The sequence below is a fragment of the Pipistrellus hanaki genome (genome assembly GCF_964339955.1).
Source record: "Pipistrellus hanaki genome assembly, chromosome: 5".
Lineage (NCBI taxonomy): Eukaryota > Metazoa > Chordata > Mammalia > Chiroptera > Vespertilionidae > Pipistrellus > Pipistrellus hanaki.
In genome coordinates, this window is record NC_140507.1 from 7105476 (window position 1) to 7132123 (window position 26648).

General features: G+C 47.3%; 1 protein-coding gene across 4 annotated transcripts in view; it reads right to left on the bottom strand.

The window, feature by feature from the left end:
• The window catches only part of TENM2 (teneurin transmembrane protein 2), a gene marked incomplete at its 5' end in the record, with an annotated part of 1050472 nt that overhangs the window by 16173 nt on the left and 1007651 nt on the right, over positions 1-26648 (bottom strand). For all 4 annotated transcript variants that reach the window (XM_084884006.1, XM_084884004.1, XM_084884005.1 and 1 more), the window contains 3 exons: positions 13941-14176; positions 16231-16406; positions 24731-25605. In XM_084884006.1, coding sequence (XP_084740132.1) covers positions 13941-14176; positions 16231-16406; positions 24731-25605 — 1287 coding nt within the window. The remainder of the gene's footprint in view (positions 1-13940; positions 14177-16230; positions 16407-24730; positions 25606-26648) is intronic.

The following is a 26648-nucleotide window of genomic DNA, read 5'->3' on the forward strand; positions in this document are numbered from 1 at the left end:
ATAATGATGCCGGTGAGGGCTAGTCTGTATAGGCATTGAGCCAGGCGATTTATATCTATTGTCTGAGCTGATGCTCACAAATACCACTGGATAAATGAGGAAACTGAGCTGGGAACAGAGAGGTTACATCCTTGTTCCAGGTCTCACAGCAGTGACGTGGTGGGGTTTGTCTGGGATTCAGCTCTGAAGGAAGCCAACTCAGCTAAGAAGTAGGCACCCTTTTGTCTTCCCCACTTTCCTCCCCCCCCCCCCCCCCCCCCCGCCGAGGTGTGATCTCTGGAGCTCCAGCATTCAACTTGTGACTATGTGACACTGAAGATGGAAACCTCAAGGATGATGGCTCACCCGGAAAAAGAATCTAAATCTCTCTCTCTGTTGATCTAGGTCAGTGGTCGGCAAGCCGCGGTTTGCCGCTCTGTTGACTGAGTTTTCCGACCACTGACTTAGACTCTCAATTCCAATCATCACAGGCTGTTGTTGTTCCTTGTAATTAAGCCCCTATCCCAGTGTTCGGCAAACTCACTAGTCAACAGAACCACAGTTTGCTGACCACTGACCTATGTGTTTTCAGTGGTCATCCATACCAACCTTGAATTGCTTACATCTAGCATGTTATTCCTATATCTCTGTTACATTGCAGTTGAAACTAATCCAAACTGATATAAGCCCCTGGTGCTCTGACAAGTACCATGCTAGGTACTTTAGATACCTGATCCCAGTTTAATTCTCACAACATAAGTGGAAGTTATTTCTTACAGGGGCAGTTAGCTCAGAGGGTGACATAGCTAGACAGGTTCAGGGTCTGGGTTTAAACCCAGGACTATTTGACTCTTCAAACTGTTGCTGTTGCCATGGAGAGAAAGGGATAGAACATTTGAGATAGAACATCTGGAAAAGCATGGATATAGGGATGAAGGTGGCAAGTTCTTAGGATTACAAGGGAGCTCAGCTTTCAGGAAGATGCACACCATCAGACTTGCAGCAATTGGGAAGAACAGTCAAGAAGACAACAGGTGAGGGATATCACTTTTTTAAAAACCAGTCTGAAGTTAATGCTGTCAGAATTATTGGGGATCTTGATCCCAAATTAGAGTCACACAGGCTGGGGTGACTTCCTCTGGAGACAGAAGTCTGGCCACATTGGGTTGCTCCATTTGGGACAACTGCAGAAGATTCCCCGAACTGCGAGTTTAAGTAATGGGTATATATTAATGTACAAGTTTAAGGTGTATGGCCTAATGATTTGACTTACATATATTGTGAACTGATTAGAACAGTAAATTTAGTTAACATCCATCATCTCATATATCTAGAAAAAAGAAAAAAAGAACAAACACTATTTTTCTCCTTGTAATGAGAATTCTTAGGATTCACTCTCTTGACAACTTTCTTATATATCACACAGCAGTGTTCACTGAAGCCATCAAGTTTGCATTATGTCTCCAGTATGTATTTATTTATTTTTATTGGTTGGAGTTAGTTGGTATTTATTATTATTATTATCATTATTAGTATTATTACTTTTACTGTTGAAAGTATTACAGATGTCCTTTATTTTTTCAGTTTTGCTCCCCTTGACCTGGGGCCCACCCTACTCCAGGCTTTCACCTCACTATTGTCTGTGTCCATGGGCTATGCATAACCTATATAATAAAAGGTTAATATGCAAATTGACCTAACGGCAGAACCACCAGTCACTATGACGCACACTGACCACCAGGGAGTAGACGCTCAATGCAGGAGTTGCCCCTTGGTGGTCAGTGCACTCCCACAGGGGGAGCACTGCTCAGCCACAAGCCAGGCTGACAGCTGGAGAGCACAGCAACAGTGGCGGGAGCCTCTCTTGCCTCCATGGCAGCGCTAAGGATGTCCGACTGACGGACATCCCCTAAGGGCTCCCGGACTGCTAAAGAGCACAGGTTGGGCTGAGGACCCCCTCTCCTCCAGTGAATGAATGTCATGCACTGGGCCTCTAGCATGCATATGCGTTCTTTGGTTAATTTCTTACCTTCCTGCTCCTATCCTCCCAACCCCCCAACTCCCTTCCCCTTGAGGTCTGTCAGTCTGTTCCATGCTTCCAGGTCTATGGACTTATTTTGTTCATCAGTTTTTGTTGTTATTCTTTAGATTCCACATATAAGTGAGATTATGTGAAACTTGTATTTCTCTGACTGGCTTATTTCACTTAGCATAATGTTCTCCAGGTCCATCCATGCTGTTTCAAAGGGTAAGAGATCTGTCTTTTGTACAGCTGCATAGTATTCCATGGTGTAAATGTGCCACAGCTCTTTTATCCACTCATCTGCTGATGGGCACTTGGGTTGTTTCCAGATCTTAGCTTTTGTAAATAATACTGCACAGGGGTGCATATATCCTTTCTGTTTTCTTAGGATATATTCCCAGAAGTGGGATCACTAGTTCAAATAGCAGTTCTACTTTTAATTTTTTGAGGAGTCTGCATGCTGTTTTCCACAGTGGTTGCAAAGTCTGCATTCCCACCAGTGTTCTAGGGTTCCCTGTCCCCCACATCCTGGCCAGCACTTGTTGATGGTTGATTTATTGATGGTAGCCATTTATTGATACCTCACTGTCATTTTAATTTGCATCTCTCTGATGATTAGTGATGTTGAGCACTTTTTCATATGTCTCTTGGCCGTCTGTCCTCATTGGAGACATATCTATGCAAGTCCTTTGCCCATTTTTTAAATTGAATTGTCTTCCTTTTGCTGAGTTGTAGGAGTTCTTCACATATTTTGGAAATGAGCCCCTTATCAGATGTATGGTTGGTGAATATGTTTTCCCATTCAGTGGGCTCCCTTTTAGTTTCGAGGATGATTTCTTTTGCTGTGCAAAAGCTTTTTAGTTTGATGTAGTTCCATTTTTAAAATTCTTTTGTTTCTCTTGCCCTAGGAGATGTACTGGTGAAAATTCTGTTATGTGAGATGTCTGAGATTTTGCTGCCTATGTAGTCTTCTAGGATTTTTATGGCTTTGTTACTTACACTTAAGTATTTTATCCATTTGAGTTTATTCTTGTGTATGGTGTAAGTTGGCAGTCTAGTTTCATTTCTTTTTGCATGTCTCTGTCCAGTTTTTTCCAATACAATTTATTGAAGGGACTGTCTTGACTTCATTATATGCTCTTGCCTTTTTCAAATATTAATTGACCATAATGGCGTGGGTTGATTTCTGGGTTCTCTGTTCTGTTCCATTGATCTATGTGACTGCTTTTGTGCCAGAACCAGGCTGTTTTGATGAGAATGGCTTTGTAGTATAGTTTGCTATTGGTATGGTGATCCTTCCACTTTGTTCTTCTTTTGCAAGATTGCCAAGGCTATTCAGGGTCTTTTTTGGTTCCATATAAGTTGTACTTAGTTACTTATGACTGGAAGTTTGTACCTTTTCTTTCCTCCAATTACCCTCTTCTCTGGTAACCACAAATAATATGATCTAATTTTCTATGAGGTAGTTTTTTTTTTTTTTTTTTTTTTTTTTTTTTTTTTTTTTTAAGATTTCACATATAAATGAAATCATACAATATTTGTCTTCCTCTGGCTTGTTTTACTTAGCATTATGCCCTCCAAGTCCATCCATGCTGCTGCAAATGGGAGCATTTCCTCATTTTATATGGATGAATAATATTCCATGGTGTCTGTCTACCTATTTATCTATCTTACATCTTATTTATCCATTCACCCATTGATAGACTTTTTGTTTCCAAGTCTTGGATATTGTAAATAATTCTTCTCTGGAAATATGGGAGTGTAGAGATCTCTTTGACAAAGTGTTTTCATTTCTTTTGAACATATTCCCAGAAGTGGAGTTGCAGGATTATACAGCCATACTATTTTTATTTCTGGAGGATCCTCCATGCTGTCTTCCATAGAGGCTGTACCAATTTACAGTCCCACCAACAGTACAAAGGGTTCCTTTTTCTCTATATCCTCATCGGCATTGATCTCTCATCTTTTTAACGATGGCCATTCCTACAGGCATGGCATGATACCTCACTGAGGTTTTGATTTACATTTCCCTAATAATTAGTGATGTTGAGCGTCTTTTCATGTTTAGCCACTTGTGTATCTTTTTTGAAAAATGTCTGTTTAAGTCCTTTGCTCATTTTTAAGTTGTATTATTTGTAGCTCCCCCATGGCAGGTCAGGGCTGCCTGGGTAAGGTAAGAGGGCCCATGCTAGGCACCTCCCAAACTTTCCAAATAGGCCTCCTGGTCCAGCTGGCCAGGGGCTACACTTAGCAGAGGGTGGGACTATGAACAGCCTCCTCCTGTCTGGGCATAGCAGGGGGGGCCTCCCCGCCCTGGGCTGGCTCTGCTCTACCGTGGTCAGCTCTGCCTGTCCACCTGTGGGCCTGAGCCTGGCAGGGCTATGCAGCCTCCGGGTGTTCCCGCCAGGCCTTCCAGTCCGATGGGGCTGGGCTGGGGCCATGATTCCACTCTCCTGCCTGGGCGAGGGCAGACCGTCACCCCGCTGACTTCCCTGGCCAGCCTGTGCCACAACTTGGTGCTGCAGACGAGCAAAACTGCCGGTTGGCACTACAACCTGCGCTCTGCCGGTGGGAGCTGCGTCTCCCAAGACCCGAGTGCTGGCTGGTGGAAGCCCCTCCTTCCCTCTCCGTCACAATCAGATCCTCCTGCCTTCTCTGTGGGATGGGACCAGAATGGGGTTCACACCAAGCGCCCCACAATGTGGGGGCAGCTGGAGGTCCCCTCTGGGCTCCCTTTCCCCTCAGGGTCTCTCTGCAGGGTGCTGTGCCTGCCCAGGGGTGGCTCCTGTGGGCACCATGTCGCTACCCCTCTTCCCCTTGAAGTGCCAACTGTCTTGGCCTCTGCAGGGCCTGGGATGCTTCGGCCTCACCCGTGTTCTCTGATCCCTCAGATGCTTGTCTGTGAACAGTTGTCAGTCACTCTTACAGGGGAGCAAAGTCAGGAACCACCTATGTGGCCGTCTTGGTGACTTCTATTAAAGTGCCCCATCCTTCTCATAATTAAATATGATGAATCCACTGGAAGCTCAGCCAAACAGTGCAGGCCAGTTGTGTAATCTGATGAGAAGCAAGTAGCTTTAATTATGAGGGCACCACGTGTGAAGAGGAGGTGCCCCAGCTGTGGGGGGCGGGGTGCTGGAGAGCTGGCTGGCTCATGGGCACCAGCCCCCCAGTTCCGAGAGAGCAGAAGCTTTAATTTAGCCATGCCGTGCTCTTCTCCTGAATTAAATTACCCATCTAACCATATTTAAATTAACCCCGAGGCTTCCTGGAGCACTTAAAAGTTATTTTGAATGATTCTCACTGCCGGGATCAGCACAGTTCCCTTCCCAGCTGGCTCGGTAGGTGTGGAGCAACACAGAAACCAATTTTTAAATTAATACAATTTTGTGTTCGTAAGGAAGCCATTATTTTTAATTATCGAGCATTTTCCTCAGCCTGGCTTCCCCAGTTAATAAAACCCGGCTATTTAGCACGCTCTTTATTTTTGCAGAGGGCAGGCTCGGGGAGGCAGCGTCCCTGTGGGATCGCCCTCCTTCCCCCGCCAGAATGTTCGGCTCTCACCAAGCCCACGCCTGTCACAAGGAGGCTCATAAAAAAACTCGGGAAAAGGAAACGCTGTCCTCAAAACGGCCCTGCTGGGCCCATAACGGGGGACTCCAACTTAGCTCTCAGGGCACAGCTGGGAGCGGGCGATCTGAGAAACAGGAGGAAGTGAGTGCTGGGCTGGGTCCCCCCAGGAGGGGGCGCTGGAGCACAGCAGGAGACGCTGCTGCAGGGAGACTTCCAGAAGAACCATTTGCCCATCCTGCCTCCCGTAAGGGAAACCCAGAGAATGCCAGTGAGGAAGGCCCCGGGGTCTCCACGTCTGGCCACGCTGAAGGCAGACGTCCTGCTGTAGAGAGTTCAGTTATTCACCTTCCGAGAGGGGAGGTCTGGCTCGGACGCCATGTTCATTTCTTTCTGGGTAGGTTATCTGGGATTTATTGTATTTTGTCTTTATTTTATTTATTTTTCTTTTTAATCCTCATCCGAGGAAGTGTTCTTATTGATTTTAGGGAAAGAGGAAAGGAGAGGGAAGGGAGATAAGGGGAAAGAGGGAGGGGGAGAAAGAGAGAGAGAGAGAGACAGGGAGGGAGGGGGATATACATTGGTTATTTCCCCTATGCATCCACCTACAACCTGGGTCTGTGCCCTGACCAGGAATTGAAACTGTGGCCCTTTGGTGCATGGGTTGACATTCCAACCAACTGAGCCACACCAGCCAGGGCTGTCTTCTGGGATTTAAAAAGTAGCTTCTCACCTGGCTGGTGTGGCTCAGTTGGTTGAGTGTTGTCCCATGCCCAGGAGGTGGTAGGTTTGATTCCTGGTCAGGGCACATACCGGATTTGCTGGCTTGATCCCCATGAGGCAGGCGATCCATGTTTCTCTCTCATCACTGATGTTTCTATCTCTCTTTCCCTCTTCCTTCCTCTCTCTGAAATCAATAAAAAACATTTAAAAAATAAAAAAATTAAAAAGCAGCTTCTCTCCCAGCTCCCATATAGTAAGACTCAATGCTACACTGGGATCAGTGCTTGTACAGACAAAACAACTTGCTAAGCTTAAATAATGCATCATCAGAAGGGCAAGCCTCGGCAAACACATCACATAATGTATTCCCCCAAGCAAACACTATTTTTGGATGACTTGTTATTTTGGATCGTGGTGAGGTGGACGGGGGTGGGGGGGAAACGTAAATTTCAAGTTGACAACAAGTAGCTTTGTCACTGCAAAGCAGCACCTTCACCACTCGTGACTCAGTTTGCTGACCTGTAGTGGCCTGTGAGCTTCTGGTGGGCAGTCAGTTCTCTTAGTGCCGTGGTCTGCAAACTACAGCTCTCAAGCCATATGTGGCTCTTTGGCCCCTTGAGTGTGGCTCTTCCACAAAATACCATGGCCTGGGTGAGTCTATTTTGAAGAAGTGGCATTAGAAGAAGTTTAAGTTTAAAAAATTTGGCTCTCCAAAGAAATTTTAATCGTTGTACTGTTAATATTTGGCTCTGTTGACTAATGAGTTTGCCGACCACTTTCTTAGTGTCTCTATTATTTTGGGCAGTGCTTGGTGCTTAAACGTTTTAAAATAAGGGTCTTAAAGTAGGCAGAGTTTCCGAATCCTGGCAACTCTGATGACCTAAGGTTCTTACATGGAAAACCAAGAACAGGAAGTAAGATTGGACATCTGTGAGCTCCAAAAGTCAGAAGGGCTTCATTCCAAAGAGCAATTAGAGTGACTCAGGGAGGCCCCGAAGACCTGGAATCAACAGAGGTCGAGCGGATTTTCAAGATGCCATCTTAAAATCCCATTCATTCATTCATTCATTCAATATTGACTGAGCACCTACTGTGTGCTTATTACTGTGATCAACACTCAAGATAGAGCAAGACCGTTATGGCCCCTGCCCTCATGGAGCTTACAGGCCAAGGATGATGAAGACACATGAACCAACAATGAAAAACATGAGCGTGGTAATGAGGGTAAGCTGAGGGAAGAGATCATGGGAGCAGGGGAGGGACACTTAGCCAGAACCGGGCTGACAAGGACAGTGTCCCAAAGGCAGTGGGTTGGTGAGCAAGGGAGAGCTTGAGGAGTGAGCGAGAGCCCTGTGTAAGCAGAGGTCTCTGTGTCAGAGGCTCTGGGACAGTCTAGTGAAGGTGTGTGTGTGGGGGCCCATGGTGAGGGAAATGGCAGAGAAGAGTCACAGCTGCTAAGGAGGTTCAGCCCAGATGACCAGAACGAGCTTGTACTTGTCACCCTTCAACTTAAACTTTCAGGAGCCAAGTATGTCACGTGTCTCCAGTGTCTAAGAAGGAAGGCAGGCAGACAGCTTGCCGAAGAATGCTCCTTTGCATGCATGAGAGCAGGGGTGGGGAACCATTTTTCTGCCAAGGGCCATTTGGGTATTTATAACATCATTTGCAGGCCGTACAAAACCATTACCTTAAAAATTATCCCGCTGCATTTGGTCTAACATTTCATTAACTCACCCCTAATGCCTTGGCAGGGCCAGACCAAATGATTTCACGGGCCTTCTGTGGCCCTGAGGCCAGATATACTCCACCCTACACTAGAGGGGAAATCCAGGGAGGACTTCTGTATTTCTAAGATCCTCATCAGGGCCAATAAGCCCCCATGCCCTTGATCCCACCTCCCACTGGTTTGCTCTAGCCACATGGGCTCTCCTCCTGCTCAGGTTACAAGCAACTGTCTTACGTCTCAGGGCCTTTGCATATGCCAGAGGCAATTTTCCTCCCATCCCACGCCTGGAAAACTCCTATTCCTCCCGTTCTCAGCTCAAATGCCTTTCTTAAGAGTGGCCTTAACCTACATCAGACATTTCCCATTGTCCTCACCCTACAGTTTTCTTTCTAGAAGCCATCACAGTTTCCATGATTAAACTCCACGGGGTCTTTCCACTTTTCCACTGCATCCTCCCAAACAGCAAGTCGCCCAAAGTAACACGTGCTTGGAGCATGCCTTGTCTAACGGGTCTGCAGAAGCGTGCCCTTCTAATGAAGTATTCTTTAAGCTACTATGAAATGTCTTACACGTTGTTCTTTCTGCACACGCATCACTTGCAATTTAGAGTCTTGTCTGTTTTGTTTACCAGTAAACACGGAGTGCCCAGTACAGTTCTCAGCACATATTCATATCTGAAAAAGGGAGCATCAGTTGGTGCAGAATGGATGCACCGGGGCAGGAAGGAGCTGGCAAAATGCAGGCTTTCATGATGACCGAGTATGTCAACAGGTCTACCTGAACGGGCTCCATGCAGAACTGGGCTCAAGGGTGTGTGTTCCCAGGCACACATGCATGGCTGCCTCATGCCTCGCTCCTCTGTCACTGTCATTTGCCACCAAAGTAAAAGTAACGCAAGCCAACGTGTAATTGCAATGTCATATTAATTATATGGAAACCAAAACAAAATTACTAACTCCCACTTCCTCTGGGAGTACTCATAACGCTAATACCAATATCATGATGGAAGATTACCTTGGAAGCAATTTTTCTTTTGTTCTGCCACCTACACAAGTGCTGTTTCTTGCTTTTGCAATCTTGATGTAAATCATAAGCCGGAGGAAATATCCTGGTTACATGCTTTCCTTTTCAGAGTGAATCACGCATTACATCCATTTCAGGATAGAGCAGAAGCTTTAAATCTTAATAGAAGGGCTCAGTTTTAGCTCTGTCTTCCAAAAATCTAGGAAAAAAGCTTGCTGGAGGAAGGGAAATGTGCCCTGACCAGGAGTCGAACAGTGATCTCCTAGTTCCGTGGTCGACAAACTGTGGCTCTTGAGCCACATGCGACTCTTTGGCCCCTTGAGTGTGGCTCTTCCACAAAATACCATGGCCTGGGTGAGTCTATTTTGAAGAAATGGCGTTAGAAGAAGTTTAAGTTTAAAAAATTTGGCTCTCAAAAGAAATTTCAATCGTTGTGCTGTTGATATTTGGCTCTGTTGACTAATGAGTTTGCCGACCACTGTCCTAGTTCACATACATGCATACAAGGTCTTTGGTTGACTTGTTGGTGTTAAGTTGTATGAGTTCTTTTTTTTTGTATGAGTTCTTTATGTATTTTGGGTTTTAACCCCTTATCAGATGTATCCTTTGCAAATATCTTCTCCCATTCAATAGGTTGTCTTTTTGGTTGGTTGATGGTTTCCTTCACTGTGCAAAACTTTCTTAGTTCGAAGTAGTCCCATTTGTTTACTTTTTTTCTTTTGTCTCCCTTGCTTGAGGAAGTATCATATATCCAAAAAGATATTGCTAAGACCAAGGTCAAAGGGTTTATTGTCTATGTTTTCTTCAAGGCATTTTATGGTTTCAGGTTTAACATTTTAAGTCTTCAATCCATTTTGAGTTGATTTTTTTTTTTTGTATCTGGTAAGAAGGTGGTCCAGTTTCTTTTCTTTCTTTCTTTCTCTTTCTTTCTTTCTTTCTTTCTTTCTTTCTTTCTTTCTTTCTTTCTTTCTTTCTTTCTTTCTTTCTTTCTTTCTTTCTTTCTTTCTTTCTTTTCTTTTCTTCCCCCCCCCCCTTTTTTTTAACAAGTATCTGTCATGTTTTGCCAACACCACTTACTGAAGAGACTGTCTTTACCCCGCTGTATATTCTTGCCTCCTTTGCCTTATATTAATTGGCCACAGAAGCAAGGGTTTATTTCTGGGCTCTGAGAGGTCTTTCTAATACTACCCATCCCTACCTCTCCCTATGACCCCCTCTGCTATTTAACCGGCAACAGCCCCCGCCATCCTCAGGATAAATGCCAGCCCAGCAAACCATTCCCTCCCACGTGCGGCCCACCAGCTCGATATATATATATATATATATATATATATATATATATATATATATATATATATATATATATATATTTTAAATCTGCACCCCAGTGTAACATATTCCTTCTCTCGGGCCACGTTGAGTTATAGCTTTCTGAAATGCCATTCCCTTTTCTGACCTCTTTCTGTCTCACAGGCAACACTCTGGCTGCTCACGCCTTCCCTTGATCTTCGCCTGACCAGTTCCTGCTGCTCCTCAGGACCGATTCCAACTCCTCCACCAAGCTCCTCCTCCCTTATGTCAAACCTCAGGCCTGAACTGGGCGGTCAGGCCCTCTCGGTGCTCCATAGCATCTCCTGGGCTTCCTTGCAGCTGAGTTGAAGTGACCACACTGTGTTTCATCCAGCCCTGCTCAGCAAGCTCCCTTCAGCCATCCCAGCCCACCTCCCCTTCCCAGGAACCTGAGAGGCAGGGTCACAAGAGAGAGCGATTACAGCCAGTGGTCACCTAGCCGAGCTACCTGGTTTGATGCGTTGAGCCCCTAGATGTCGACTCATTCCCCGCCAAAGCCTCTCCTCTCCCTACGAGCTCACGCAGCAACCCTGCCCACGCGATAGTAGCCCCCATGACAGCTTCCATCACCCTCCTCCCACTGCCTTCTCCACTGGACCACCGGCTTCTTGGTGGCAAGGATTTCATTTTCTTTCTCCCTCTCCAGTCTACTCCCTTCATCGTCCTGGATATAGAGTTGGCACCGAGTAAACGTCTTTTTAAAAAATTTTGAAATGTGGGTTTGATTTCCAGTCCCAATACAGGAGAGACTTAAACCTAGAAAGGAATAAAACTAGACATACCCAGGAAAGCAAAATATAATCATCACATATAACATTCTCCTAAGAGTCCATTTTAGTAGACATCTTTGAAATGAATGAAAAAATTCGGGGGTGTCAAAATGGAGTGAAAAGAAAGGTCAGGACCGGAGGGAAGGAGGGAAGGGCCCGCAATCTCTTTGGCCACCAGACAGCTTTGTGTGAGCGGCTGCAAAGTCCCCTGCTGTGGGCACATCTGGGAAAGGGCCACACCCCGGCCTCCTAGCCCACATCCCACTCCACCCTGCCTTTCCACCTGCTTCCCGCCGATCTCTGTGAGCTGCTTTTATTTCATTCACTAAACAATTTATGAATTGAATTAAAACAAATGAGATGCAAATAAATTCCAGGCTTTCTCCCTCATTTTCAAATTACATTTTCAGTCCACTCGACCTGTTATAATCTCATAGCGATTTTCATTTAAGAGCTAAATGGGTATGTGATTATTGTTACAGGAACTAACACTAGACAATTAAGTGTTGAGGTGTTGATAGATAAAGCTGTGTTCTGATTTGCATAAACATGATGCCAGCAAATCTAACCCTGGCAGAAATGCAGTTATAAGACCTGCGTGCCTAACTTCTGCTAATTACCACGAGTCCCATCATTAAGGTTGTTAATATTCAGAGTTGGGCTGATAGCCATTTTATTTTAGGCCCGCATTTTATCTTTACTTGGAAAACGCAGTCAAAATGCATAGTTGAGTACTATGTGAGAAGGTGTGATTACTACGTATAATCAACTTCTACTACCATGCTGAGTATCAAAAGTCAATCACACAGCCTTGAAATCCAGTCATGAAGGACTTAGCTAATGACCTCCTTTCATTTTTTGTCTATTTTTTTTTAAAGTATATTTTTACTGCTTTCAGAGAGGAAGGGAGAGAGAGAGAGAGAGAGAGAGAGAGAGAGAGAGAGAGAGAGAGAGAGAGAAACATCAATGATGAGAGAGAATCATTGGTTCGCTGTCCCCCTTGCATGCCCCACACTGGGGGTTGAGCCCACAACTTGGGAATTGAACTATGACCTCCTGGTTCATAGGTCGATGCTCAACCATTGAGCCACACAGGCCGGACCATTTTTTGTCTTTCGGAAGATACTGTGCACAGCTTGTGACTCTGCAGACACCAGCAGAGGAAGCCAACATGGGAGCCAGCTGATGACCTGACATGGACAATTAGACTCCTACTAGACAAAGGCGAATCCTAAGATGGAACGGCCTGGCTCTGCAGGAAGGTCACCTGGGTTGGCTGGATTTCAGCCCAACAACTGGGCATCAGCGATGAGCCACATTCTCTGGATGCTAAGCCTTCCACGCTCAGGGGCTCTGAGCACTTGTTAAACCCTGCCCTGTTCCACTGTGTCCTGTCCTGTCCTGGTGCTTATCTCCACCTGTAATTATTCCAGTTATTGATTCATTTACTTATTATCTGCCCTCTTGCCCCTTCCTGCCCACCCCTGTGAGTGAGCTGTAGGCGGGGAGGGGTTTGTGTGGTGTGCCCTGTGTCTGCAATACAGAGCACAACGCCTGGCTCCTACGTGGCATTCAGTGAACACATGCCGGATTTGATGAAGCCCGGGATCCCTAGGGTTACCCCCTGCGGGTCAGAAACAGTCCTGAGTGCCACAGAGAGGACCAGAGCAGGCCCCAGGTGACCTGGGGGCCCAGAGATCTAAACAGGAAGCCGTGTGGCCTGGTGGTTAAGAATGCCGGTGCGTGAAACACACCGGAGGACGAAGCTTGGGCTGAGTCCCGGCTTTGCCATTCTCTACCTGTCGTGCTCTTGGACAGGTTATTTAACTCCCCAGACTCTGTGTTTTCTCACTGAAAAATGGAGATGATAATAGCTACCCCATGAGGTTGCTGGAAATAATATAACGTAAGTAAAGTATCTAAGGCAGCGCTAGTATCATGAAAGTTCTTGACAAATGTTTAAATCCTCACCTAAGGATATTTTCCCATTGATTTTCAGACAGAGTGGAAGAGAGAGGGAAAGACAGAGAGAAATATCTATGTGAGAAAAACACATTAATTGGTTGACTCCTGCACATGCTCCTACCAGGGTCTTGGCTGGGGAGGAGCCTGCAACCAAGGTACATGCCCTTGACCGCAATCGAGCCCGGGACCATTCAGTCTGCAGGCCGACACTCTATCCACTGAGCCAAACTGGCTCGGGCTGTTATGTGTTTATTTTTAAAAGACACAACTTGCAAGCTGTCTAGACTGGGGAGGTGAGGGTTGTTCAAACCTCCAACTGTGGATTGCTTGTTACTTCCCTCTGGGAAGCCTGCCTGATTATCAGGCTGGGGAATGGCTCCTCCTCTATCTTCTCACTGAGCCTGTAGGATGGTCCTGCATCTACATATTCCACCTGACTGTCAACTCCTTGAGTGTTTAGCCAGCTATCTGGATGGCACTGGCACCAACCAGTTCGTCTGCTGAACTGGCCAACCAGCAGTGGGTCCTGAGAGAGAAGAAGGTGCGTGTGAAATGAGGACCCAGGCTACCTGTAGCCGTAGCAGGTCAGCCCCCCTATTTTCAGTCCTAGAAAATTATATCAGTCCCTGAGGAATACCTGGCTCCTATTGTCCGGGGTGGGAGTGGGGGTGGGGATGGTGGTAGGAAGACCTGTCTTTTCCAGGGAGAGAAGGAGGAAGGGAGGCTTGGGAACGGGGACATTTCCTCTGCTCCCCAGGACCAAGTGCATCCCCTATCACTTTGTGGTGACAAGTTCGGTGGACCCACTTACCCGGAGCTTCCTGCCAAAGATGGTGACTTTGCCTTTAATCTGTTCCTTTCTCAGGCGCCACTCAATGGAGTTCAGGCCATTCTCCATGGGCAGGGAGATGTTGCAGCGGCCAATGGTGGGGGTGATGGTGCCCGCGAGGACATGGGGCTCACTGTGGAAGCTGACACCCATCCCATTGGCATACATCACCCTCAGGGTCCCGTTATTACAGAGCTGGTAGCTGTTCCGCACTTGATCTGGAGAAATGAAGTGGGGTGGGGACAGGGAGATTGGTTATCCACTCTGAGTCGCAAGAGAACAGAAGCCCTGTTCTTGTAGGTTTCCGTGGTGCTTCGCCGCTGTCCGTCTAAGGCGGCCTTCAATTAGCGCACGCACAGTGCTAAGGAGGGTAGCAGAGATGCTACTGATCCGTGGAAAGAAAAACATTATTAATACGTGGCATTCCAGAAACAATTATGCCGTGATATTTTTCCTTGACTCGCTGAAGACTATTAATAGTGCATTTAGCCGAAACCGGTTTGGCTCAATGGATAGAGCGTCGGCTTGGGGACTGAAGGGACCCAGGTTCGATTCCGGTCAAGGGCATGTACCTTGGTTGCGGGCATATCCCCAGTAGGGGGTGTGCAAGAGGCAGCTGATCGATGACTCTCGCTCATCGATGTTTCTAACTCTCTATCTCTCTCCCTTCCTCTCTGTACAAAATCAATAAGATATATTAAAAAAAAAATAGTGCATTTAAAGATGTCTATTGTCTACACAATTTGTGTCAATCAAATCCCTGATCTTTAACATATATGTTAAATCTAATAGACAAATAAACAAAAACTAACACACACACACACACACACACACACACACACACATTGTCCCCCCCAAAATGTATATACTTTTTTCCTGATAGCTCAATTGATGTCTCTTTTCAGATTTAACTCATTGGAATTAATTATTCAAAGTGTGTGCATACATTTCTGGATACCACACACACACACACACACACACACACACACACACACACATATATATATATTTATTTTTTATTTATTTTTATTTTTTATTTATTTTTATTTTATTTTATTTTATTTTATTTTATTTTATTTTATTTTATTTTTTCCCCCCCTTTTTGCCTATCATCTAACCTGAGGTTGATGGCTTAGCCACAGATCAGATCAACTGCAAATCAAGTATAGGGTTGTTTCTTCAAGAAAACCAAGAGACACAGCAACTGTCCTGTCCCTTGTGACTACACCACATGCCACCTCCACGCAAGAGAACCCTCAGGAGACTCTGCTGGCCTGAGGCAGAGTGTGCCAGTGGGTGCTGATAACGGGCGCTTATCTGCCCAAATGGAACCTATAGGAGCCCATCAGACTTCTGACCTTTTCCTTTATCGGAGAGTTCCAGGAAGAAAATGCGAGCGAGGGACCCCATTGTACAGATATGCCACTTCCTGGTGATTTGGCCAAAGGAGTCCAGCCGGGCTGGCCTCTGAGACGTGGACCTCGGGGGCAGTGAGCACGCGTGTACCTGTCACTCCCACGCCTGCAGCCGTCACGCTGGGAGATGGGATCTACATCATTAATCACTTGGCAGGGCAGAAATAGAGTCGCTGAAACAGACTCTGCCGCGGGATCACGGTCCAGAATTGTCACCATTTATCTATAGAGAGGACACTTTTATCCTCTGACAACGGGCTGACCCACTGACATTCTATCTTAATTAAAAGGAAAATTAATCTGCTCAGCGCCTTCCTCGCCAGCCTTGTCTGGGCTGCGTGTCATGTCGAACAGCAATAGTAACCAGGGGGTGGTCAGACACCTCGGAGGCCCCAGTCTTGGCAAGAGATTACTAAAGAGCTGTGATGGCAGGACAACTGATACCACAAACACATGCCCAGGATAGAGAATCAGACTGGGAGCCACACACACACACACACACACACACACACACACACACACACACAAACATGGTGGGCTCAAGAGGATCAACAGCCTTTGAGAATGTAGCCATGTGTCCTGGGGTGGCGGGGAGGGATGGAGAGGGAGGTAGGAGGTGGGGACCGCACGTGGGGATGTCAGCTGACTGATATGTTCAGATAAGCCTGTAGACACTTCCAAACATCTCGATGGTTTGGTATTGATGACCTTCTCCTGAATCTGGTTAAGTCGTTTTCTACAAAGTGGAGCTCGTGTTTGCCGTGGGTATTGCACTAGAACACGTGGAGGGGTGCTTTAGATCTCTAGAAGCCTGCTGGGCTGGGTCTGGGGATGGGTGTTGAGGGTGAGGGGCTCACCTTGCACCACTGTGTAGGAGGCCTCCACCGAAGACAGGTTGGTAATGACGGTAACGTCATCGTCACGGTTGGAGTTCTCGATGTCGATGGTGATGGATTTCTCCATTTCCCGGTGCAGACTGGTCACCACCCCGGTGGGGCGTGTCACGTTGGTCAGGCGGCCCTCGTGGTCATAGCTGGAGGACAGACACACTGGTTGGAACACAGCTATTGGGGTTGAAGGCTTCTCCAACCCTCAGAACGGCACAGAGACAGGTTCATGGGGCCAGAGGAAGAGATTGGAAGGTGGGGTGACCAGGTGCTGCATCAGTCTGAGGCCCCTCATCACAATCCCCCAAACCCCAGCCTGCCCTGAGAAATGGTGATGGCACTTATGCCCGACTCAGCTCAGTGAAAACCTTTTACCTGCCCTGTGGCAGGGTGAACTTCATTATGCTCTCCCACGTTGCTGTGAACCCTAGCTTCTGAGCATCTTCTGCTCTTTGGGTGTCCACAAAGCCCCCAAATGAACCTTCCTAAAAATGATGCTTCCTTATGTCACTTCTCTGATGAACTAACCACACTCTTCTCCCATTGTGGTTGTTCAATCAAACCAAAGCCTACCATTTGAGACCATCCATGCCCATCTAGGTCTTCCACACTCATACAACCTCCTCTCACTTGTCACCTCACGGTCCTCCAGACAGTCAGCCTGGACCAAGTGCCAGTGCCAGGCCTTGGCTCAAGCACAGCAGGCATGGCTGCCTGTAACCTAGTCTCTAGTCCTATAGCCCCAAACCAACCCTGGCTCTGCTCCCCAAACAGCCTTTCCAGACAGTTTCCCAATGACTCAGTTGACCTCAGTTGTCCTCAGCACCTACATTTACTACACTAGCGAGTGAACTCCTACCAGAAAAGTGCCTGAAATGGAACCCTCCTTTTCGATGTGTCATCTTTTCTCAAAGTGTGGTGTGCTTTGCGTCTTTCCCATCTCCCTTTAGAAGGAGCATCACTGTTCCATTTGATGGGGGGCGTTTCCCTACTCTGGAAGATCCACTGTGTTCAGAAAGCGTGGGCCCTCCTAAAGATCCAGGAAAAAGAAAGACACCCTTCATTTCAAGGCCTACATATTGAAGCCTTTGATGTCTCCCGGATCAGCTTTGCTACTGGAGAAGGGATGGGGAAGAAGATGGAACATTGGAGATCATTTTGCTTGGAGGGCTAAAAAGAAGGAAAAATGATTCAACCTCCGGGTATGGCCCCCTCTGGATCAGAGGGAGACAGGGACAAAGTTAGAGATGGGGGCTTGGGCAGTAGGTATGGGGAAGAGGGCCTGAGGGAGGATTCTTGTGCACAGAACCCTGTGGCCTATTTGACGTAACCCCTTAGTGCCTAGGACTACACAGCACAGATGGAGATGCATTGGCCAATGCATCTGGAATAAAGGAACGCAGATCTGGCTCCTGACTTGCAGTGAAGTGAGGAATTTTGCTTCTGGGGCGAACTGGGAAGAGCCAAGCTCTGTGGATGTTGGAAGGCAGTGAACAAGTGGGGATTTCTTTCCAGGGATGAAAAGATTGTTCAATGTCTACAAGTCAATCAATCAATCAATCAATCAATCAATGTTGATATATCAACAAAATGAAGGATACAAGTCCTCTGATTATCTCAATAGACTTATAAAAGGACAAAATTCAATAACTATTTATGATAAAAATGCAATAAAGTGGGTATAGGGGAAACACACCTCAACATAATAAAGGCCACCTATTATAAGCCCACAGCTAGCATCACACTCCACAGTATAAAGTGGAAAGTTTTTCCTCTAAGACCAGGGAACAAGTTAAAGGGATGCCACATTAGTCAACATAAACTCAGAAATTCTAGGCAGAGAAATTAGGTATGGAAAAAAAAATAAAGGCATCCAAATTGGAAAGAAAGAAGTAAAACTGTCACTATTTGCACGTGACATGATACTATATAGAGAAGACCCCAAAGACTTTACCAAAACACTTAAAATTAATAAGAAAATTCAGTAAAGTTGCAGGATGCAAAATCAATATGTAAAAACCAGTTGCATTTCTATACAGTAATAACAAAGTAGCAGAAAGAGGAATTAAAACACAATACCATTTTCAATTTCATCAAAAGGAATACAGATTGAACCAGGAAGGTAAACCATAAGGCACTGATGAAAGACATTGAAGAAACAAGTAAATGGAAACATATTCTGTGCTCATGGAATAAAAGAACAAAGATTTAAAAAATGTCCATACTACCCAGAGCAATCAACAGATTCAGTGCAATCCCCAACACAAGTCCAATTCTTTCCTATCGAATAATCAACAAGTAAAACTCCATCAAACTAAAACATCTCCACACAGCATAGAAAACCATCAACAGAATTAAAAGACATCTACTGAATGGGAGAAAGTGTTTGTAAATCAGATATCTTGATAAAGTTTTAATACTTGAAATATATAAAGAACTCATACAACTCAATAACAAAAAAATCCCAAACTACTTGATTAAACAATGAACAGGCAGTTTTCACAGAAATAGAACGAACAATTCTAAACTTTGTATGGAATGACAAAAGACCCCAAATAGACAAAGCAATCTTGAGAAAGAAGAACAAAGCTGGAGGCATCATGCTCCCTGATTTCAAATTCAAATACAAACAATACAGTATTGGCATAAAAGCAGCCACACAGATCAATGGAACAGAATAGAGAGCTGAAATAAACCCATGCTAATATGGTCAATTAATTAACGACAAAGCAGCCAAGACTATACAATAGGGTAAAGACAGTCTTGTCAATAAATGGCATTCGAAAAACGGGGCAGCCACATGTAAAAAAATGAAACTTGTCCACTACTTCACACTACTCACAAAAATGAAGTGATTGCAAACTCTAGAGAAAGATCTGAAACCATAAATGACCTAGAAGAAAACGTAAGCAGCCAGTTCCTTGACATTGGTCTTTGTGATATTTTTTTTTGGATTTGACACCGAAAGCACAGGCAACAAAAATAAAAATCAACAAATGGGACAACATCAAACTAAAAAACTTCTGCACAACAAAGGATTGACAAAATGAAAAGGCACCTACTAAATGGGAGAAAATACTTGCAAATCATATATCTGATAAGATGTTAATACCCCAAATATATAAAGAACTCATATAACTCAAATTATAACACCAACTTGCTGGGTTCAACCTATGAACCAGAGGTCAAGGTTTGGTTTTTGATTCCCGGTTAGGGCACATGCCTGGGTTTTGGACTTGATCCCTAGTGATGGTGGTGGTGGTGGTGGTGGTGGTGGGGCGAGTGCAGGAGGCAGCCAATCAATGATTCTCATCATTTAAGTTTCTATTTTTTATTCTCTTCCTTCCTCTCTGAAATCAATTTAAAAACTATAAGAAAACACCAGCCCAAACCTGTTTCGCTCAGTGGATAGAGCGTTGGCCTGTGGACTAAAAGGTCCCAGGTTTGATTCCGGTCAAGGGCATGTACCTTGGTTGCGGGCACATCCCCAGTATGGGGTGTGTAAGAGGCAGCTGATGGATGATTCTCTCGCATCGATGTTTCTAACTCTCTATCCCTCTCTCTTCCTCTCTGTAAAAAATCAATAAAATATGTATTTAAAAAATTAAAAAAAACCCCCACAAAATTCAAAAAATAAAAAAATAAAAGAAAACACCAACTTGTGGATATATATGCACTACATGTACATTACAGCATTATTTACAACTATGCCTCAGTGCATGAATTCATGCACCTTGAAAGGAACTGTGGGTCATGAGACTGCAGTGGGCACAAGGGTGGGTCTCGGCCCATCCTCTGTGCCCCCACCTGGCCCCTCCCACCGCAGCCCCCGGCCCCCTGTCTGCCAGCAGTCTCACTCTCGCTGTTGCTGCTCCCATGCACTGACGGAGCTGGCCCCATTTGCACCTGCTGAGAGTGTGGAGCAATTGGGGCTAGTGCCAGCAGTGGGTGCAAGTGGGGCCTGTGCTCTCAGCAGGTGAGAGCAGTGGCTGCTGCCCTCAGGGATGCAGGGAGAGATGAAGAAGCCCTCAGGGATGATCAGGGCCTGTAGCTGCTGCTTGCACCAGCTGATGGTGCCTAGTGATCAGGACTGGCACCGGGTACCAGCTGCTGGTGTAGCAGTGGCTCTGGTGCCAGCAGTGGGTTCGAGCACTGGGTGGGAGCAAAGAACCACCAGAGGCTCATTAACTGGTGCCTGCCTTGGTCTGGCACCCTCACTCACCTGCTCCACCATCCCACTGTGGCCAATGCCTACCTTGTTCCGCACATGCTCCCTAGTGGTCAGCGCAACCGGTTGTTTGATTGTCATAGCAACCGGTTGTTTAATTGTTATGGTTGTTCCACCATTTTGCCTATTTGCATATTAGCCTTTTATTATATATGATGATTATACTTACTACTAGAGGCCTGGTGCATGAATTTGTGCACATTGAAAGGAAATTAATTAGAAGAAATATTTTAGAGGCCAAGGAGGGACTGCAGGAGGTTGGGTCCAGGGCATGTCTGGCCTGTCTTGCCCAGTCCTGATTGGCTGGATCCCAGCAGCAAGCTAACCTACCGGTCAGAGCATCTGCCCCCTGGTGGTCAGTGTGCATCACAGCGATTGGTCAAACGGTTGAACCAATGGTTGGACACAGCATATTAGGCTCTTATTATATAGGACTAGAGGCCTAGTGAATGAAATTTGTGCACTTGGGTGTGGGGGAGGTCCCTCAGCCTGGCCTGTGCCCTCTCACAGTCCATGAGCCCTTAGGGGATTTCCTACTGACAGCTTAGGCCTGCTCCACATGGGGAGTGACCTCAGCCAGCAGTTGGACATCCTTAGTGCTGTAGCAGAGGCGGGAGAGGCTCCCATTATTGCTGCTGCACTTGCCAGCTGTGAGCCCGGCTTTTAGCTGAATGGTGCTCCCCCTGTGGGAGTGCATTGAGCATGTCATAGTGACTGGTTCAGTTGATTTGCATATTAGCCTTTTATTATATAGGATAGCCAAACTATGGAAACAAACTAAGTGTCTATTGATGTCTGAATGGATGTAGAAAATGTGGTGTATATATGTAATGGAATAGTATTCAGCCATAGAAGAATGAAATCTGGCCACTTGTGACAGTATGATGGATCTTGAGGGCATTATGCCAGTGACAGAAGTCAGACAAATTACAAAAACCCAAATGAGCTCATAGATACAGAAAACAGATTGGTGTTTGTCAGAGGCAGGGGTGGAGGTGAGGTGAGTGGGTGTAATGGGTGAAGGGGGTCTAAAGGTGAAAACTTCCAGTTATAAAATACGTCATGGATGTAATGTACAGCAGGGTGACTCTAGTTAATAACACTGTATTGCATATTTGAAGGTTGCTAAGAGGGTAGATTTTGCAAATTCTCATCACAAGAAAAATGTTTAATAATTTTATGGTGAGATATGCTAACTAGACTTATTGTAGCTATTGTTCTGCAATATATAAATACCGAATCATTATAGTACACATCTACAATGAATGTAATCTTATATGTCAACTAGTGGCCTGGTGCACAAAATCCGTGCATGGGAGGGGTTCCTCAGCCCAGCCTGGACTCTGTCCAATCTGGAACATCCTCCTCGCAATCCAGGACTGCTGGCTCCTAACTGCTCACCTTCGTGCCTGCATGATAGCCCCTAACAACTTTGTCTGCCAATCTGCTCGCCCCCAACTGCCCCCTCCGCCAGTCTGCTCACTTCCTACTGCCTCCTGCCAGCCTGCTCAGCTCCAACTGCCTCCCCCCCCCCCCCCCACTGGACTGCTCGCCCCCAACTGCGCCCCCGCAGACATGCTTGCCCCAAACTGCCCCTCCTGCTAGCCTGATCACACCCAACTGTCCTCCCCCCCCACCCCACACTGCTGGCCTGCTGGCCCCCTACTGCCCCATCCCTGTTAGCCTGCTCACCCCCAACTACTCCACCTGCTGGCCTGCTCACCCCCAACTGCCTGCACCACTGGCCTGGTCACCCACAACCGTCCTCCCCTCCTGGCCTGATCGCTCCTAACTGCCTCTGCCTCAGCCCTGCCACTATGGTTTTGTCTGGGCGGTGGCCACGGAGCCAGCTGGGGTGACCAAAAAAGCCAAGCCTCCCGCCTGTTCTGGTCAGCTCCTCCATCTTTATCACATCAATTTGCATATTCCCTCCTTATTGGCTGTGGGCATCGCCATCTTTATTGTGAAGTGATGGTTAATTTGCATATTATTCTTTTATTAGATAGGATTTTACCTCAATAAAAAATAATATGACAGTTCCGAGTGTTTGGGCATGGGGTACCTAGTGGAGTATGCAGCAACAAACAGTGTCCCAGCCCTTGCACAGCAGGGGCATTACCTCGACACCTATGATGTGCAGGTTGCCTTGCCTCCTTATGACAGAAGTGGCAGACATCGGAGATTGCACTTTCAGGGAACAAAGGATTGGAGTGGCGACCAGAATCTCAGGGGAATAGGGTGAGAGAAACATGTCCTCCCTAACGTTCAAAGAAGCTTTGGCTGCCTCCAGCTCTGCTTGCTTCCCCTGCGCAGTGTGGGCATCTTCACCCTCAGGCCTTTTTGCAACTAAGCCTACGCGTGCAAGGAGCTGTGAGCTCCTGCGATGGGGTCTCAAGGCCACCAAAGAAGCCAGTCCAGCCTCCCTCGGTCTGTATGGCGCTGGAGGCTGCCTTTGACTCAGTTATTCAGCAAGTGTTCACTGAGTGCCTACTAAGTGCTTGGCACCATGCAAAGCACTGGGGACACGGCTAGCACACAATGGGTGAAAATCCCTGCCCTCATGACCTGTATATGCTGGGTAGAGAGGGCTAACATCAACCAAGTTAAAATGTAGAGTACGGTAGGTGGTGACAAGTGGTAAGATGCCACTGAGAGGCACTGGGTCTTCGGAGGGAAGATGAAGAAGGCCTGGGAGGGGTTTGGGTCGCTGCATAGCTTTAATCTAATTTAGCGTGAGCGCTAAAGACGGCACTCGGATGGTGCCTCGGGGGACAAAATAACCAGGCTGTAAAGTTTGGACAGGTTCCTGCGCCCTGAAGGATATTAGGATGCCTCAGAAATCTGAGGAAGACAACTTTGCCCCAAGAAAGACAGAGCAAGGGAGAGCGACTCTGCAATACAGCACATTCCCAGCAGGTGGCATCAGCTTCCTGTACATTCTCCCAAGCCCACTGTCACCGCCATCGGAAAGGGAACATTCCCAGATTTAGGAGTGAGCAACAGTATTTCTGTTGTTCCCCCCTTCCCTCTGTGACAGCCCCTCCCTACCCACTAAATTCTCCGCTAGCAGGAACACCCAGACAGAAAGCACTCCCCCCCCCCCCCCCCCCCCCCCCCCCGCCAAACACAGGGGTTAACCAGATCCTTCCCCATCCCGGAGAGCCAGATGTTTGAAAATTCTATCCTGTCTCAGGCAGCCATGGGCAGAACGAGGCCTTAGCTATTTCCTCCAACCAGCATCTGGCCAGTCAATACCTGCAGCTGTGCCGGCAGAGTGACCAAGCTGCTGACTGCAAGCACGAGGGGCAGCAGCTTTTTCTGGCAAAACACACGGCGGGACTATTAAGTATGAGATAATTGGGAGGGGGAATATGACCGGCGCTGGCGTCTTTTAATATACATAGCACTTTATCTGTATTGATCTGCTTCTGCTGGAGAGGAAATGCAGAGTTTATCTACCTGTCTGTGCAATCAAGTGTGTGGCCGGACCTATTGGCAAATTACAGGAGTCCCGCCAGGATCTTGCCTTTTAGGTTCTAATTTCCGTACACACGGCAAACACGAATAATCAGCGAAGTTAATCAGCACTTGCTCTCCCAGGTGCGGCGTGAGTCCAATATCCTGACACCCTAACGGCAGGCAGGCAAGAGGAATTCCCGGCTCTTGTAGGGAGGAAGCTCCACCGTGCAAATCCCTGAGGAGCCAGGGAGAGTGGCCACGGGGGCCTGAGGGCCAGGGGAGACAGGAACGTTAGAAAGACAACGTGACTAAGCAGTTCTAGAAGCTATGTGAGGGCCAGTTCTTCTTCTTTTTCTTTTTTAAATATATTTTTATTGATTTCTGAGAGGAAGGGAGAGGAAGAGAGAAACATCAAAGAAGAGAGAGAATCATTGATCCGCTGCCTTCTGCATGCAACCTGGGCATGTGTCCTTGACGGGAATTGAACCTGGGACCCGGGCCAGTTCTTTTTCTTTCTTTCTTTTCTTTTTAAATATATTTTTATTGATTGCAGAGAGGAAGGGAGAGGGGGGTGAGAGAGAGAAACATCAATGATGAGAGAGAATCTTTGATTGGCTGCCTCCTGCATGCAACCTGGGCATGTGCCCTTGACGGGAATTGAACCTGGGACCCCTCAGCCTGCAGGCTGATACTCTTATCAAACCAGCTAGGGCGAGGGCCAGCTCTGACGCCAGCTGGGGTGGGGTGAGTGCTCTTGGGACATAACTGTATAAACCCACTTACTCATAGAACGTGGTCCATCCCGTCTCGTCACTCTTGGTGGCGAGGAGGCCGGTGCTCCCGTCGTAGGTCATGAGGCCGAGCTCCAGGGTCTGCGTGGCCACGACCTTGAGGCCCCCGTTGGTGCCCACCGTGAGCGTGATGATCTGGTTGTCGGGCATGAGCAGGTGGCGGGCCACGCCGCTGCCGTCCCGCCGGATCTTCAGGGAGTTCCCGCTGTTGTCCACCAGCTCGGTGACGTGGTTGTCCGCGCTGTAGGTGAAGTTGTACAGGTGCTCCCCGGTGACCAGGCTCACCGTGTGCTGGTGGATGCCGTCGGCGTTGAAGACGTACAGCTCCTGCTCCCCGGGGGAGGCTGCCTCGTACTGGTTGAAGGCGTTCAGCACGGGCTTGTTCTTGCTGACCGCCCTGATGCGGATGTTGCCCAGGTCCGCGAGGTAGATGGTGCCGTCGGGCGCCACGGCCAGGGAGGACGGGGCGTTGAGGATGGCGTCCGTGGCGTAGGCATCGTCTCCCGAGTAGCAGTTGCAGTTGACGTCGTTCTTGCAGTCGCAGTCCGAGGCGGCGCCGGCCAGCAGGCAGATCTCGCCGTTGGTGGTCACCTGGCGCAGGCGGTTGATCTTCTTCTCGTCCGTCTCAGTGATGTAGAGGATGCCCGTGTGCGAGATGGCGATGGCGCTGGCCGACTCCAAAGCCGAGTGGATGGCCAGCTTGCTGAGCGAGTAGTCGATGCCCGGGACCTGGCAGTGCATGGGGCGCCCCGCGATGATGCTCACTTGGTGGTTCTCCGTGATGCGAAGGATGACGTTGTTCTCCAGGACGTACAGGGAGTTGTCCATGGGGTTGACGGCGAGGTCCGTGGGCCACTCCAGGCGGACCTGTGGGGGACACGGCGTCTGGTTGAAGAACAGCGTCTAACGTGCCCGGTGTTTACCTGTGTCGGACACTTGTGGTTTTTTTGTATTTTAAAAAAATATTTTTGATTTCAGAGAAAAAGGGACACACAGAGAGAGGTAGAAACATCAATGATGAGAAAGAATCATTGAGTGGCTGCCTCCTGCACGCCCCCTATTGGGGATCGAGCCTACAACCCATGCATGTGCCCTTGACTGGACCCTTCAGTCCGCCAGGCTGACATTCTATCCACTGAGCCAAACCAGCTAGGGCCACTCATGTTGGTTTTATGCAGCTGGGGAAAAGGACTTTTTACTAACACCCCAGATGAAGACCCGCCCATCATCAACCCTTTGCCCACTGCCCATGATGACATACACGGCAGAGAAGAAGAGACTGTGTAATACATGTCTCTCACTGCATCGTCAGCTGTGGCTAGAGCAGGTCACTAGCTCCCCCAGGATGCTCTTCTCAGCCCCAGGTGACTGGACCAGGGTCAGAGTCGTCATATACGATTTTACCTGTCATCACTGCCCAAGGGGCTAATGGGACCCAGCCCATATCCTGCTCCCCGAGCCGTGGGCCAGAGGAGGCTGTGTTTACGTTAAGACGACCCCTTTATCTAATTCTCAGAAAGAAGCCGTGTGGTTTGGAATGTGGCCCTGACTCAAGGGCAGCCCCAGCCCAGGCTTGCCAGCAAATTACAACTTGGGTGTTTGCTTGAAAAAATGAACTGGACAGTCCTGGCCAGTGTGGGTCAGTTGGCTGAGGCTCATCCCATTCACCAAGAGGTTGCTGGTTCGATTTCCGGTCAGCAACATGCCTGGGTTGCTGCCTTGATCCCCAGTTGGGGGTGTACAGGAGGCAGCCAATAAATGCTTCTCCCTCATCCATGTTCCACTTTCTCCCTCTCCCTCTCCCTCTCCCTTCCTCTCTTCTCTCTCTCTCTCTCTCTTTCTCTCTCTCTCTCTCTCTCTCAATAAAAACATTAAAAAAAGAAAAAGAGAGAAAAAAATGAGCTGGACAA